We start from the raw sequence: 16830 nt of genomic DNA on the forward strand, positions 1-16830 counted from the left end.
TTCAATATTTTTTTACTACAAATAAACGTTGTTTTTGGTATTGAAGTGTTGTTTCTACTACCATTCTACAACGGTTTTTGAATCGTTGTTTTTGTGTAACATTTTACACCGGTTTTTAAAGCGTTGTTTTTAGATACCATTTTACGTCAGTTTCTAAACCGTTTTAAATACATTTTACAACGCGACATTTAAAACAGTTTTAAAAACATTATGTAAACCCTATTTAATCGTTTTAAAATAAACTTTTCATGTATCAATTATAAGAGAGAAATAAAATATGTAATATAAACTACATGTACATATTTTCTTATCTGTTATTTAATAACTTGTGATATAAATATGACCCAATTTTATTGTTAGGTCACATATAGACCGTATAACCCAAATAATTTAAAAAATATAATATAAAAGGTTAAGAGAAAAAAAAAACCTATATATATGTCCCCACTCCCATTAGTTCCTCCATGCCACTTGACCATCATATATACACTCAACCAAATTTAATTCATAACTCCATCTCCTATGAACAAAAGGAATGTGTGTATTCATATATCACCATCTCCATCTCTCTCTCATTAATCCCATTTAATCCAACCCACAAATCCATTTTCTTGAATTTTCCAAAATAACATAAAAAGATGGACAATACAAAAGAAATACAAGGCAAAATGGCTCATGATCCTCATTATGTGTTTTCATATTGTAAACTTAGGCGTCAAGTATGGGTTGCTGGACCGGTCATAGTTGGAGCCGGACCATCAGGGCTCGCTACGGCCGCTTGTCTAAAAGAGCAAGGAGTCCCGAGTGTCTTGATTGAACGATCAAACTGTATAGCATCTCTTTGGCAGCTCAAAACCTATGACCGGCTCCGGTTACACCTTCCTAAAAGATTTTGTGAATTGCCACTTATGCCTTGCCCTAAGAATTTTCCAACATATCCTGACAAACAACAGTTTATTGATTATTTAGAGGCGTATGCAAAAAGGTTTAGTATCAACCCGGTTTTTGATTCGAGTGTGGAGAGGGCTGAGTTTGATGAGAGCATAGGGATGTGGAGAGTGAAGAGTGTTGGGATGAAAGGGGAGGAGACGGAGTATGTTTCGCGGTGGTTAGTGGTGGCTACTGGAGAGAATGCGGAGGCGGTGGTCCCGGAGATTACAGGGATAGGGGAGTTTTGTGGGGAGGTGAAGCATACATCAGAGTATGAAAGTGGAAGCATTTATAATGGGAAGAAAGTGTTGGTGGTGGGTTGTGGGAATTCAGGAATGGAAGTGTGTTTGGATCTTTGCAATCACAATGCTAAACCTTCACTTGTTGTTAGGGATGCTGTAAGTATTTCTTTCCCTCTTAAATTACTCTTGATTATTATTTCAAATTAGGTTAAATGGTTTTTCTAAGAGTAAATTATATAAGGTGTTGGTGGCTTGATTTTTCCGTATATTATATTACACAAGTTTAATATGAAATAATTTTAAGTAAAGCACCATAAGAAACGTCATCTCACACCTCTACTTATCGTATTATTTATGACAAGTAAAGCGGTTATGTATAACTATAACCGCATCCCATTCTCTTTCATTATATCTAGACATCTTAGTAGAAATGATTATGTGAAACTCAAAATTTTCTAAATTAAAAACTATATTTATGTAACGAATGTATCTGTGAATACTATTCAATCTATAGATGTGAGAAAAGCTTGAGAATTTGTTAGTTTTGCATTAAGTGAGTTTTGATTTATATCTGTTTACCAACTCTATTGGTTCACAAAGTATTATAGTTCACTCTATAAATGAGGGCCCATCGATCTAAGATCCAAAAGTCATACCTAATTAATGAAAAAGTTTTATAAATATTTCTTGGGTATATTTATGATGGTCACATAAAATTTTCTCTAGGGAAAGGGGCACTAGTGTGGGTAAGGTTTATGGTTGTTTAACACATGACAAACTCACCCCTAACTATGTGGGTAGTTTGTCAAATTACAATTTGTGGCAAAGGTTTACCACATGGCAAACCCATTAGAGGTTTTTGAAAAATTAAAAACTCATTAATTTTCAATGAAATTTTAATTTTAATTAAATTTAATTATTTATTTATTTTTAAATTTAAACTAAAAAAGTTTTAGAGTACTTATGGGTATGTGTTTTCGGTTATTTTATGGTTCGTGGGTACTTAAAGGTAGAGATGTTCAACGAAACCGGTTCCTGGAACCGAACCGGTGGACCCGAACCGGATCCGAACCGGTTCCTACCCGTTTTTTGTAGGAACCGGACCCTATCTGATTCAACCCGATGATCCGTGACCGGTTCTTGCATTTCTGAGTGGGGGCGGGTAGGAACCGGAACCGAACCGGAACCGGTTCTGGAACCGAACCACCCGGAACCGGTTCCTAACCGGTTCTAGCCGTTGGATCGAATATAGCCGTTGGAAATCGTTTTTTTGGCCGTTTTTTGACCGTTGGGGTCAAAAATAGCCGTTTTTTGGCTCCCCCAAGCACCCCACTGTATTTGGTGTCATGGGTTCGTCACAACACTCAAAACGCAAACCCGAACGCAAAAAAATACAAAAAAACGCTATTACAACGTTTTGAGTTCTCTAATATCTTGTTTTCTCTTCTTCTATATTCATATTTGTTGTTATGGCTGCCTCACAATCATCGGTTGGTCAACTTGTCATCAGTGGTAACCTTCAGTAGTTGTTATCAGTGGCAACCTTCAGTAGTTGTCATCAGTGGCAGTATTCAGTAGTTGTGATCAGTGGCAACCTTCAGTAGTTGTCATCAGTGGCAACCTTCAGTAGTTATCATCAGTGGCAACCTTCAGTAGTTGTCAACTTGTCATCAGTGGCAACCTTCAGTAGTTGTCTTCAGTGGCAACCTTCAGTAGTTGTCTTCAGTGGCAAACATCTTCAGTAGTTGTCTTTTCTTCATCAGTTAATTGTTTATTTTTATGTTAATTGTTTTTTTTATTTTTCATGTTATACAAATACGAATCGTAGTTTAGAATCCAAATCGCAAACGAAAAACGAAAAAAAAAAAAAAAATTTTACACTGTAACCGGTTGGAACCGGTTACGGTACAGGAACCGGGTTAGGAACCGGTAAGAACCGGTTAGATAGGTTAGGGGTCCGAGGGTGGGAGAACCGGTTCGGTTCCCTAACCGGTTCGAGCCTGGAACCGGTTTAAAAGGGGGGTTTTGAATATAGGAACCGGTTCCGGTTCCTAGTCCCAAACCGTTTTGAACATGCCTACTTAAAGGTATAAATGAAATAACTGTGTATGATTGGTCGGTACATGGATACTACCCATGAGTGCCCCTCCCCCTGATAAAATGAGTAAATTAGCTAGTTTCATGTATTAGTTTTATAATCCTATGTCATTATTATAAATAATTTTTATACACACGAAGCAAATCAACTTATTTCATTTTTTTATCAGTACACACATTATCATAAAGTGTTTATTTTTTCGCAATTATTATTTTATTAATATGAAATTTATTCAAGTTTTTTACAACATTCAATGTTATCTATATACAATGATTAACAAGATATTAAACAATAAAAAACTAAAAATGCTTGAATAAAAGTTTATATTTTATATTTATTTAATAAATTAGTATTAAAATATAAAAAGATCATGAATTAGTAGAAAAATCTTTAAAAAAAGGTCACTTTCTTGGTAATCGATCTCAAGCATATGGGAGCAATCGAGGATGGAACTCCATTCCTGAAAAGCACCTTAAACAAATATTTATAGATGCCAAAAAAAGCCTAAAATAAAATTCATAATTACAAGAGCGTTTCATTACTGTAAAGGGTCCTTTAATATATGGTGTGCATGGCCCTCAATATATGAAAGTGAACTACCACTTCAAGAAAGGCAAAAAGACTTGTGACACCTTTATTTGCTCTTTTTATTTTGTTACTCAAAATCCTATAGGAAAAAAGAAGATTTTAACCCCTTAAATTTCATAGTAACAGAATGAAATACTATATAATTTGAGAAATTGTTGGGTTATAACAAGATAAACAATAGTTGTAGCAAATGGTATAAGATAGAGACGTTTGTGTTTATGCTGTTTACCCTTTGTTATAGCCATATTTAGCTGATCTTGTTGAAAACATTTTTATTATGTGTTTCGTATTCGTGTTATAGTAATCATTTGTGAAAAAGTACAATTCAACTTACTAGTGGATGGTTAAATCGAAAATCAGGTACATGTCCTACCACGAGATATGTTGGGAAAATCGACTTTTGGGTTGTCCATGTGGATGCTCAAGTGGTTACCAGTGAGATTAGTTGACCGGTTTCTGTTGTTCGTGTCATGGCTAATACTTGGAAACACCGCTAGGTTTGGACTTGACCGGCCCACGGTGGGACCACTCGAGCTCAAGAACATATCTGGCAAGACACCGGTGTTGGATGTTGGGGCCCTAGCCAAGATCAAAAGTGGAGACATCAAGGTAAACCTAGTTACTATTTATGGATGCTTTTCGTTTTAACTTTGTTGTGGTTTTCATTTCCTTAAATCCCTTCTTGTATCATTGTACATTGAAATATTGGATTTCCTTTTATTCAAATCTACAATCATTGGTTTTAGATTTGTTTAATCATATCATATGTTCACAAATATCTCCATTTATACCCATACATGCTTTTCACTCACCTCTTTTAGCTTTTTAAACCTAGAACTCTTTTAACTCTCTTGAAAACTCATCAAGGTTAGAATATTTAAGGAAATGAAGAGACAAGAAGAGTCTGGACATTTTTTTTAAACTATCAAAACTCCTAATCCAATCCGTACATGCCCACAAAGTATAGGTGGTAAAATTAACTGGTTTTAAAAGTAATCAGTTAGTTATTATCGTTTTTATAAATAGTTGAAATCTTATATATACCATTATAAAAGTTATACAGGTTTGTAAGAATTCAGAAAAATAAACTTTTAAATACAAACTATTTGACATCCTTTTTATAAGTAACCTTTTTGTACTAATTTGTATTTTTAATACTTGTAGATATATCCAAGCATCCAACAAATTGAGGATCATAGCGTACAATTTTTAAATGGGGAGACAGAGATTTTTGATGCAATTATTTTAGCAACAGGATACAAAAGCAATGTACCATCTTGGCTAAAGGTACTTTTCACTCCATTATTTTTCTTTTTTTAGAAAATTAAAATTATTTCTTCTTACAAACACTATAATAATATACGTAGTAAGAATAGTAAAAGTAAGATTATCTATAAAGTTAATCACTAAGATGAATATGCTGATTTCTTATCATTTATACTAAAAATATATATTTTCGTGTCTAGGAGAAAGAGATGTTCTCAGAGAAAGACGGATACCCTAGGAGACCATTTCCTAACGGTTGGAAAGGTGGATGCGGACTTTATGCTGTAGGGTTCACCAAGCGTGGCTTGCTTGGTGCATCGATGGATGCTAAGCGAATAGCTGAAGACATTGGTAAATGTTGGAAATTAGAATCCAATCATCTCGTAACAACAAAACAATCATTAATGTCACTGCAACCCTAATCTTGATTTTTATTTGTTTTGCGGTATTTTTTTATTTTATATATTCTTTTGCCTTTTTCCAGAGTCTTGTTAGGTAACACACATTCCATTGATCTGAAAGTAAATCACAAAATTTTGTTAGTACAAAGCAATTGCTTTAATTAGCAAATTTTAATGGAACTAGAGAGGGCAAAGATTGTTGGGTCATTCTAGGTTTTGAATATTGATGGTTGCAAGTGTGATAATTGTGTTTGTACATATATGTTGAAAAGTTATATCAAACAAAAGAGCATATTTGAGTTGATTTATGTACCTAGGTGCGACCACCTTGTTTGAGTTGGCAATAAATAAACTACTTCCTGTAATTTTTCTTTTCTCTTTTTTTTTTTTAACAATTCATGTAATAGAAGATCAAAGGAGATCTAAGGTTCAATCTATACGTGGAGTACAACATTTAGCCAGTAAAAAATGTATCTTTTCTGACAAATGTTTATTTTAAATAACAAAATTTTTTTGCTTTACATTTTCTTTTAATGAATTATCTTATTATTGTATTTTATGGACGTGTAATGGCGCTGTGTAAATTTTGAGATGTCTCGCATCTTCAAGACAACAACTGATTGTGTTTAATCAAATCCTAACCCATACATATATGGATCATGATTGACTTCTAGATTAAGGAATATATGATGGTAAACGAGAAATATTTGGGAGATATGAATGGAATGTAAAACACATAGTGAAAGGTGTAAATGTATGAGTATATTGATATATCGTTTGGTTACAATTACAATTATACATATATAGTGGACGTATCGCATCTACATGTGTACTATTATTCTTAATGGTTTCTGTGATCTTATTGTCCCCCCTTTTCCTTTGTAGTCGTAATGCATGATCTTCCTTTTGTCTTTATATGTCTAGATGTTGTATTTTATCTTCATGTGTGTCATCCTTTGTCTTCACTTGTGTAGATGCTATCCCCTTGTCTTCGTCAGACTGTTGCTCATAGTGTTACTCCTATAAATTACATTGGCATGCGAATTGTAGGTGAAGTTCAATACATTATCTCAATCTAAACCTAACCTCGCATAATAAACTAGTAAATACTCATATATCATGTGTTCTATATGTAGTATGGTTGATTTGTTGAATCATTGACAACTACTATACATGCATGTTGATAATCTAGACAAGTATAAATGTAGTATGGATAACAACTCTAATACCATTATTTATTGATATGTATTTTATTTTTAGAACATTCCTTCAATTGTGGCTTTGATGAATGCATGAGCAGATCTAACATACGCTGAGGGACCTTAACTTTCTTGATGAAATACACTTTTAGTGCAATTTTTTTTCTTCTTCGTTTTATGTATCAACTACTTGTGAACAAAAATGTTATAACTCGCATTATCCCTCAACTTTTCTTTTGGACCGTCCACTACTTTCAGAAATACTTTTATTAGGTCTTTTATATACCTGATAAAGCCTACTATAATTCTAACTTGAAATTAACTTTTTAAGTGTACAATTTACCATGAACTTTTGAAACTTGCTTTCTTCATAAAGATTAAACTTCAAACTCTACATGTTTAGGAACTTGATAACTTACTTGATCTCCATGTTCATTATTCATATGCATTCAAACTATTCATTTTTATTCTTTGGTTTGTATCTTCAAGTCAATCTTCATGGTAAAAACTAACTTAAAACATCATTAACTTTCTTTGTATATGTAGTAAATTCTAACATATTTTGTACTTGTCAACAAACCTTTGGTCTAGTACTATGTAACATATTTAAAGACTAAAAGTTAAAGGTTATGAAATTAAATCCTAGCTTTAGACGAATATGTGTTGAGAGAACGATTTTACTCCCTCTTGATAGATGAGTGAGACAAAATAAATGTTTCAACGAAACAAAACAAAATAGAAAGGAAGAAGCTTCTTGTGTGTACTTTGTTTTACGGATTTCCTTTATAATCTTGGGGAAGAAAACCGCCCAATACATGCCTTATAGCTCTATACACCGCGTATTGAGGGGTTTTCCTCAAAACCCGCGCTATGTTTTGTATTAAAAGGTGGCCGCACGAAACTCCCGTGTCAACCACCATTTCTTGCAAACGCAACTCTTTTTCAAGTAATTTAAGAGCCGCAATCAACATCCTATTATGTAACTTTTGACACAATTGCAGTCGATGGTACATCCTGATTCTAATACGGGAGTCTTCAAAGATTGTACTGATTTCTTGCATCTGGGAATTAACAACTTCAAGGGCATACGCCACAACAGAGTTTAGCGTATTGCCTGTCCCCTGAATTTACCTTTTGCATTTGGCGTGCTCGCTCTCAAATTGGTTTGTTGTATGCTCTCTGAAGTTTCGACTGTCGTCAATTCAGCAAGATTCAAACTTTTGTTTGTATGACACTAACTTGTTTTCACGAATATAATTCCAAACCTCTGAAAAAAATAAAAAATAAAGCTTTATGAAATGTACAAGTAGACTATAAGTAAATATTAGTAATTGTATACACATGAAAGACTCACTGTGTCTCTCGTGTTCAGATAATTTATCTTCCATTTTACCTCAATCATAGTCGAAGTCATCTGTTGTCGAAGACATGCACAATACATTCCACTAGTATGCGAAGTCATCACAGACATTTGTCTGTATGATAAAAACTCTTAAAACTTTTTTCTTTATGTTCTCTATGATGTACTACCTACATATGTTTATGGTAGCATTTGAGAAGACTTTGTCACACAACTTCATCAGGGCTAGGTTCTTGTCGGTCACGATCACACGTGGCTTCTTACAATCATCGAGCATTCCTTTAAGTTGCTCGGTCACGACTTCAACTGTCACACCCCAGCCTACGACGAATTATGTCGGGTCGCAAACTGTTGGTTCACCACTTACAAGAAACTATCATACAATTTAAATGACAATATCAAAAATTAATTTCAAATCAACTACACAAGCTGTAACATCTCCAAAATTTCGATCCAAATTTGACAATTTGTTAAAATTGAAGGATCAAAAATATTCTCAAGATAAGTAATGGGAAATTTAGATAGGGAAATAAAAGCATTTCATGTTAAGAAAATAAGGAAGCTCATCCTACATGGAAAGAAGAGAGAAAGTGGAAACATTTTACATGGGTAAAAATATAAGAGATAAATTCATCCCACATGGAAAGTAAAAAAACTTGGAAACTCTTTATAAGGAGATGAGTTTCCAAAGTGATATTCTCATATGCCAAAATGTACCCAGTGGTCCCAGCAGAGGGTGAGACAATGCGCACGGGCACGAGCTTAGGCGATGTGCGCAATGTGACGCTTTAATGACGCACTTTGCACTTCACACGCTTACATCGCCGCAAGCCGCTTGAGAGCCGCCTTAATATTTTTGGAAAATGGAAGTAAGACCAAGACATGAAAAGTTACCAAAGACAAGGGATTAAAAGTGAAAAATCTGAATTCTTGATCCTTCGCACTACGTGAACGGATCATATATAAAATCTCCGTGCTACGCGAAGGACAAAATACATTACCCTAGATTGAACGGCTTCGCGCTACGCGAAGAATAAAAACCATGACTACTTCGCGCTACGCGAAGTAGCCATTATGCATGTGTGACACGTGTAGACACGTGGCAGCATGTGTCAGACCACATGACAGCCCCGACGATGACTCATCATTTAGAGTCAGTACGCGTGACGCAAACGAATTGATCACTTCTCCTTCGCGCGACGCGAAGTAACAAGAAGTCGGCTATAAATAGGAGGTTTCACGGCACATACCATCTCACACCAAAACACCTTCAATTACACACACTTTGCATCATTTTGTGTGCTGGGCATTGTAGTGCGTGGCAAGGCCCGAAGTTCTGACAGTATAGACTCCAGTATGCGATATAGAGTAGAAGTGCTCTGATTTGCGAAAAAATATATAAATAATCATAATCATGAATTGCAACCAAGCTTTAAAAACCAGACAATCTATCCTAGTTCACATAAACGACAAGTGTACCGGTCACATATGGCAAAGATAAGGAAAGTCCGGATATCGAACTCGAAGACGCGTGAGAACGGCTCAGATTATAAACCCTAATCCAAGTCTTACCTATTAATTTAATTGATTTTATTATTTTTATATATTTTAATTAATTTATTTAAACTAACTTAACTAACTTAACTTAACGAAACTAACTAGAAGACTTAACGGGATGTAACGATAATGGAAAAGCGAATCAACTAGGTAGGATGATCTAACGGCTGTAGGATGACTTGGGTGCTAACACTTGGTTGAAACCAGGATTCTAAAGATGAGCTAACAAAGGTGAACCAAGGTAACTGGGTCCCTAAGGTCAGTTTTACCAGAAAACCCTAACGACGTCTAGTTAACTTTTAATTCTTGGTTGTTTATTCTAAGTACCCTAATAACTCAACACTCGGTCCATGTTTAAGCTACAAGACTCGCTAAGGTTCAACCTATTATAAACCTAGGAGAAAGGGGTCATTCAACACTAAGGATAAAACAACTCAACTTACAAACTTAACCTAGCTGACAGTGGAAAACCGCACGTGGTCTCGCAATGACTGATCCGATCAACTAACTAGCTAGATAAGCCGACACCTAAGGTTTTAATGAATCAAATAACCTAAACCCTAATGATACGTCTATCACAATCAATCAATACACAAAGTATTAACCGAAGAATGCAATTAACGACTACACAAAACTATTTTATGCAATAATCAATCACACGGGGTACATGCAACCTTATATACATCTATGGTAGCAGATATAAACGCGATTAAATCACAATATATGAACTTGACAATAAAAAAATAATCAACCACTTGTTAAGCACCCTAAACTAGTTAATTTTAACCGTTAAACATCAAACCTAGGTGATTCAAGCAAGTTAGGCAATCATATGAAACGAACAGCAGATAATATTGATATGAATGATGAACATGCTCAAATATAGCTGATTAAAACTTGTCTTATGGTTTAAAACTTCAAAACGAACTTACTACTATTAAAAATATCAAAACCGAACAAAAGATTGATCAAACAACGAACCAACAGCTTCTCCTTTTTAATTCTTCATCCCTCGGGCCTCTTTCGTGGTTGAAATGATGTTCCTATTGATCTAGGGCTTTATTTATATATATAGATGAGTTTAAACTTGTAAAACAAGTTAAATTAACAAACCCGGTCGGACCAACCCACTACATGACAAAATAGACAGGCTAAGGCATTTTGTAAAGTGGGTAGTCCCTAGGCACGCCGCATAGTGCAGTTACCAAGGCTGACCTGGTCGCGTGTGGCGGCTAGGTCCTTTGGTCTTCGTTTTTCGTTTTCCGACTAGTTAAGGATCGTATACACGTTCCGTCTTCGATTCAATCCTCGGGTGACCTATATTCCTCTTGTTAAGACTTGTTTTCCATCCTCTCATCCACCATGGGACCTACAATAAATGAGAACCTGTAATTTCATGCGATAAACAATTGATTAAGCACAAAACGACATAAAAACAAGCAAGGAAATATGTGTTTTGCAACACATCAAACATTCCCACACTTAAACCTTTTTCATCACTGAAAAAGTAATTTGCACATAGGATCATACCCAAGAAGAAAATAACAACTCTTGGTTTATTTACTATTTTATTTTGTTAAAGCAACATAAACAAATTGACGTATTAACCGCGATTGCCGATAGATTGATCCACTTTAAACCCAGCCACCAACCCATCGAGCCTCCAGTAGCATATATTAAGTTCAAATGATCATTAATAATCCTATGGAACCCTCACTCAAGAGTGGCAGCTAATCTTAACCGTATCTCAAACATAAAGAGCTAGCTAGGCTAGAGTCGATGCAAAATGGTCCGACAAATCACCGTAAGCAATTGACTCTTTAATGGTAAGAAGAAAGTGCACTAGATGAAATTTTAAATTATTGGTCATGTGATTATCATACAAGCTGATCCTAGATATTATTGGACTTTGTCCTATATAAACCTAAATTTTTATTTATTGACTAGGAACTTTGAAGCCCCAATAGCGATAACCTCAGATTCACTGTCCCCTTGGCAACGCGTATGTTGGGCCTAGGTTTGTGGTTTGAGCTTAATTTGGACTTAATTATACTCGTTTGGTCTTGGGTTTTGGGTGTGTATGTAAACCGAGAACACTTATGTGTTCTCGGTGGGCTTTTGGTGTTTGGGCCGGCCTTATTGGTTGTTATGCCTATATATAGTCTTGTTATGTATAGGGTAAATGTTGTTCATTCCTAGTATTTTGTGATCTATCATTGTAAGTGCTTAAGCACACGACGTATTCAATAATATACGTGTGTTTCGAAGCAATTCCGTGTTACTTTTACTGTTCTTACTCGTGTTCTTGAATCACCGAGTGTTGGTATTCCGCACCAATACTCGTTTAGTTGATATCATATTGTAGTGATCCAGATTCGGGACTTACAATTGGTATCAGAGCCTTGGACGAATTCAGGCTCGTTATTGTGATATCAACAGATTCAAGATCTTAATTTTGGCTGGCTGTGTTCGTTATTCCGGCGAGGTTGTAATCGGAGAAGAAGAATTTTTTTAATTTTTGGCTCTGGATTGGATTTAATTTGGAAAAAAATTAAATTCCTTAATTCTCAGAAGTTTGTTACAGCAAGATCTGGAAGGTTTAGGGATTTCGGCCAAGATCAGCCCCTGGCTAAGTGTAGTTTTCGGCTAATTTTGGTTTTCGGCTGCTCTCATTTCTCGGCTAGCATAGTGTTCAGTAAAGATCCGTTTTCGGCTAGCACAGTTTTCGGTCAAAACTCTAGTTCTCGGTTATCTTGAGTTTTCGGTCAAAGAATTGGTCAACAACTCAGTTCTCGGCCAATCTTGGTTTTCGGTTGTTCTTGGTCACCAGCGTTCTCGGTTAATTCAATTCAAAATTATACTCAGCCCAGTCTGTTGGTTTGCGCTTGTTATCTTTGGACTTGGTTATTAGACTTAATCTTAATTGGACATAAAAATAATCAGTAATAAATTTGAAATGGCACAATTAACTAATGGCAGCAATTCAACCAACTCGTTACTTCATCAAGAACTTGATTCCATCATGGGCACTACTACTCGCATACCCCGTTTGTTATCCCACGAGGGGTTCAGTGAGTGGAAATTTTGTTTCGAACATTATGCCAAAATGAAATATTCAAAGATTTGGAAAAGTATTGTGAGGGGACCTCAAAGGATCACCTATCAAAGGGATGGTTCAACTGAGGTTCTTGTGAAACCAGTTGCCCAATACGATGATGATGATTTTGCAAAATTTGAAAAAGATGAGAAAGCTTTATCAACTCTAACTATGGCACTCTCACCCGAGATTGCCTTCCAGTTTAGAGAGCTCCAATCAGCTAAGGAGTTATGGGCCGCACTGATAGAAGTTTATGAGGGTAATGAGGATATGAAGAGAACTCGCCAAGATTTGTTAAGACAAAAGTTTAATATGTTCAATCATGTTCTGGGAGAGACATTGGAATCTCAACTTCAGAGGTTTATATCCCTTGTAACTGAAATGAGAACTGCTGGGATTTTTCTGCAAACCTCAGAAATTAACAACAAGTTAGTAAACTCTCTGCCAAAAAATTGGGACATGAATGTTGCAGTTATCAAAAAGACCAAAGATCTTAATAGAATGAGCATGACTGAAATGATTGCCACCATTAAAGCATGCGATATGGATGATAAACAACGGGCAATAAATCATGCGAGTTCTTATAGTGCTGCTGGTTATAACGTTGCTTCTAACAGTGCCCTCATGTCTCAAGATAACTTTTCACTGTTCAAACCTACTCAACAACTACCACAAGGAAACTTTCAGATGTTTTCATCCACCATCGGTCAATCATCATCATCAAATTCACCTAATCCAGCTCCAGTATTTTTCACCAAATCTGCTCAGTCTACAAATGATTTTGGTAAAACAAAATCCAGTCTAAACCCCAGTCAGATTCCCTCCATACCTAAAGAAACTCAAGAGAATATCGCTCTAATGGCGGGTTTCATGAATTGTTACCATGCCTTTCTGGCCGGAGACTTAGTCCAACCAGTGGTTAACGTTGAACTGGATCAGATTCATCCCGACGATGTTGAAGAAATGGACATCTCGTGGCAAATTGCCATGGCAGTCTTTCGTGCCAAGAAGTTTACTAAGAGAACGGGTAGAAATAATTGGAACATGCCCAATAATCAAAAGGTGGGTTTTAACAAAGTGACCGTCAGGTGTTACAACTGTCACGAGCCTGGTCATTTTGCTCCTAAATGCACTAATCCTGCTAAGGATGGAAATACAGAAAGGGCTTTGGTTCCAGTTGGGAATGCTCGGGGTGAAGCTGGAGGTAGTTCTGGTAATGGTGAAAGAGGTATGGTTGCTCAAACGTTCTCGTGGGAAGGTCAGATGGCTGCGCTTAACATTGGAAATCAAACTGCAAATTTCGCAACAGTTGAAGACTCTGAAGAGGAAAACACTATTGAGGAGAAGGTCAAGGAGCTCTAGTTTGCATACATGGCGTTCACTTCTCCGGATTCATCTGAGGTACGCTTTCAACCATGTTCTTTAAATTGTGGTGAGAAAAGAGAAATGTATAAGATTCATAATGATAGTCTAAGTAGAGATATGGAAAGAATAAAATCAGAAATCAGAAAGTTTTAGACTTAAAAAGAATGAAAAGAGTTTTCTAGACAAAATAGAAGCTCAGAACAAGGATATTAAAAAACTTAAATTTGATCTTAGTATAAAAGGCTGTCACTATCTAGATGCCAAACAAGAAATTGCTGAGTTAACTGCTCAACTAGAAACTTCCAAGTTAGAAATCTTAAATCTAACTAATAAGTTTGAAAGGGCTGAACTTGATTTTAGAAAATTTGATGTTTCCAGTAATGTAGTTAAATCAATGATTGAGAATCAACTGTGGTGGAAAGAGAATGAAGGTGAGGGAATAAGATACAATCAAGTTCCCCCACCTTACAATAATAATTATGTTCCTACTCCTGTCACCAAGGAACAGGAGGAAAAGATAAAAGATATGAAGTATGGTAAACAAGACAAAGGTAGTGAGACCAGCCCTGTGAGTGCTGGTCCGTCCACCTCAAATATGAACGATTCTAATGTATCTACTTCATGTGCAGAAAAAGTAATTGTGAAGGAGTGGACTGATGAGGATGACGACCCTAGCTTTGATAATAATTTTGTTTCTAATGTTTCTTTAGAACTTCTTGTTTTGAATACTGTTATTCCGACTGTTTGTATGGGCTCTGTTTTAAAGAGTAAGGATACTTGTGTGGTTAATTCAGTTGAAACTTTAAACTCTAATAATGTGGTTTCTAATAAAACTAAAATTTCAAAAAATTCAAAAACGTCAGAAAAATATGTTGCGCCTAAGTTTGTTAAGGAGGGATGCTCCGATGACAAACAAGGTGATAAGTTTAAAAAAGGAAATATGAATTCTCGCAAATCTAAGCAGACTGGTCCACACAACCAGTCCAGACAAGGAGTTGCCCAGAATGAATTTTTCATAAAACGTCATACATGTTTTAACTATGGCACTCTTGGTCATATTTCCAAAAATTGTCCACATCGTCCGTACATTCCTTACTACGGATTTTATCAAAGGAATATGCCATATATGCCTCGTAACGTTTACAGACAAGAATTCAGGCATTTTCCAGCTAGTTCCTTTGACGATGATTGGAATCGAAACAAGTCTTGCAGATTTAGACCTTATCAGACCAAACTGAACAGATGCAAAAGAATAGTCAGAAAGGATGTTTCAAAGTCAAATTTAAACATAAAAACTAAGACTAAGTCCAAACAGGAGAAACGGGCAGATTCGTCTCCTCCCACGTCCAAGTCACCGGAGGTTACGACAACCATTCGTACATATAACTCCAAGTCTCACAGACATAGATGGTTGCCTAAATCACCGGCCGAAGAGTCAACAAAATCTATTTTTGATGATCAAAAGGATATGTCATGGCAATCTGTGACAACTGTAGATAAATCAGGGTCACCCAGTGTAAGAATGGACTGGGTACCAAAAATTAACTAATCCCGCGTTTCGTGCAGGGACATCTATGAAGGAATATCATTAGACCTTGGTATGTTGATAGTGGTTGTTCCAGGCACATGACAGGAGACATCAACCAACTACACGACATTCAAACATTTAATGGTGGGTATGTGTCCTTTGCGGGAGGAGAAAAGGGAAAGATCACTCAAAAGCGTACTGTAAGTAACGGTGTGTTGAAGTTTGAAAACGTTAATTTTTTTCCAGAATTGAAGCACAGTCTTTTGAGCGTATCACAAATTTGTGACAAAGATTTTTCAACTCATTTTACTAAAAAGGAGTGCTTAATTCTGAAACCTGGTATAATCATACCAGATGATTGGATTCTTGTTCGATCACAACGAAAAGATAATGCTTATGTGATCGAAATGAATAAAAAGTGTCAAAACATAATGCGATGCTTTGGCATCGTCGGCTTGGACATGCTAATATAAAAAATCCAAATCGTCTTGCCAAAAACAATTTAGTGTGTGGTTTACCAATCAAGGATTTTGTGACTGTTGAAAAATGTGTTGCTTGTGCTTTGGGTAAACATCATCGAAAATCCCATAAGCCTAAGTTAATTAATACCATCTCATCAGTTTTCCAGTTACTTCATATGGACCTCTTTGGGCCGGTTCATGTCCTAAGTTTGTCTCGTAGCTCTTATTGTCTTGTTATTACTGATGACTACTAACGTTTTACCTGGGTATTTTTCTTGTCAAATAAGAGTGAAACTGCAGATCTGATTAAGAAGTTTGTGGTGCTAATGGAGAACCAACTGAATCTAAGGCTGAAAGGAATTCGTTGTGATAATTGAACAGAATTCAAGAATGCAGTTCTGAATCATTTCTGCTCAGAAAAGGGGGTGTTTCGTCAGTACAGCGCTCCAAGGACAACGCAACAAAATGGTGTCGCTGAAAGAAGAAACAGAACTCTAATTGAGGCAGCAAGAACGATGTTATGTGACTCCAAATTGCCACTGTTTTTCTGGGCAGAAGCCATCAATACGTCCTGTTATGTTCAGAATCGAGTGATAATCAATAAGTCCAAGATGAAGACTCCGTATGAGATCGTTTATGGTCATCAACCCACTGTTGCACATTTCAGAGCTTCCGGGTGTCCGTGCACATTACTAAATCTAGAAACCACTCCTAAATTTAGGGCTGCAGCAGATGAGT

At 36.0% G+C, this 16830-nt stretch overlaps 1 protein-coding gene across 1 annotated transcript; it reads left to right on the top strand.

Annotated features, from left to right (window-relative positions):
- Positions 1–342: 342 nt before the first annotated feature.
- On the top strand, positions 343–5709 carry LOC143565456 (indole-3-pyruvate monooxygenase YUCCA6-like). Its single transcript, XM_077052420.1, has 4 exons — positions 343–1328; positions 4219–4467; positions 5023–5145; positions 5325–5709. Exons 1-4 carry the CDS (start codon positions 639–641, stop codon positions 5544–5546), a joined length of 1284 nt encoding a protein of 427 aa, XP_076908535.1. The 5' UTR covers positions 343–638; the 3' UTR covers positions 5547–5709.
- The last annotated feature ends 11121 nt before the right edge of the window (positions 5710–16830 follow it).

This window comes from Bidens hawaiensis, unplaced genomic scaffold, assembly GCF_021521415.1.
Source record: "Bidens hawaiensis isolate Kalapana, Puna unplaced genomic scaffold, B.hawaiensis_p1.1 tig00022343_1, whole genome shotgun sequence".
Classification (NCBI taxonomy): domain Eukaryota; kingdom Viridiplantae; phylum Streptophyta; class Magnoliopsida; order Asterales; family Asteraceae; genus Bidens; species Bidens hawaiensis.

Bases quoted from the DNA above. Each gene is read 5' to 3' on its own strand.
- LOC143565456 (XM_077052420.1), top strand. From the start codon at position 639: ATGGACAATACAAAAGAAATACAAGGCAAAATGGCTCATGATCCTCAT. The intron at 4,468-5,022 runs GTAAACCTAGTT...TAATACTTGTAG, and splicing joins TCAAAAGTGGAGACATCAAG to ATATATCCAAGCATCCAACA. The intron at 5,146-5,324 runs GTACTTTTCACT...TTTCGTGTCTAG, and splicing joins ATGTACCATCTTGGCTAAAG to GAGAAAGAGATGTTCTCAGA.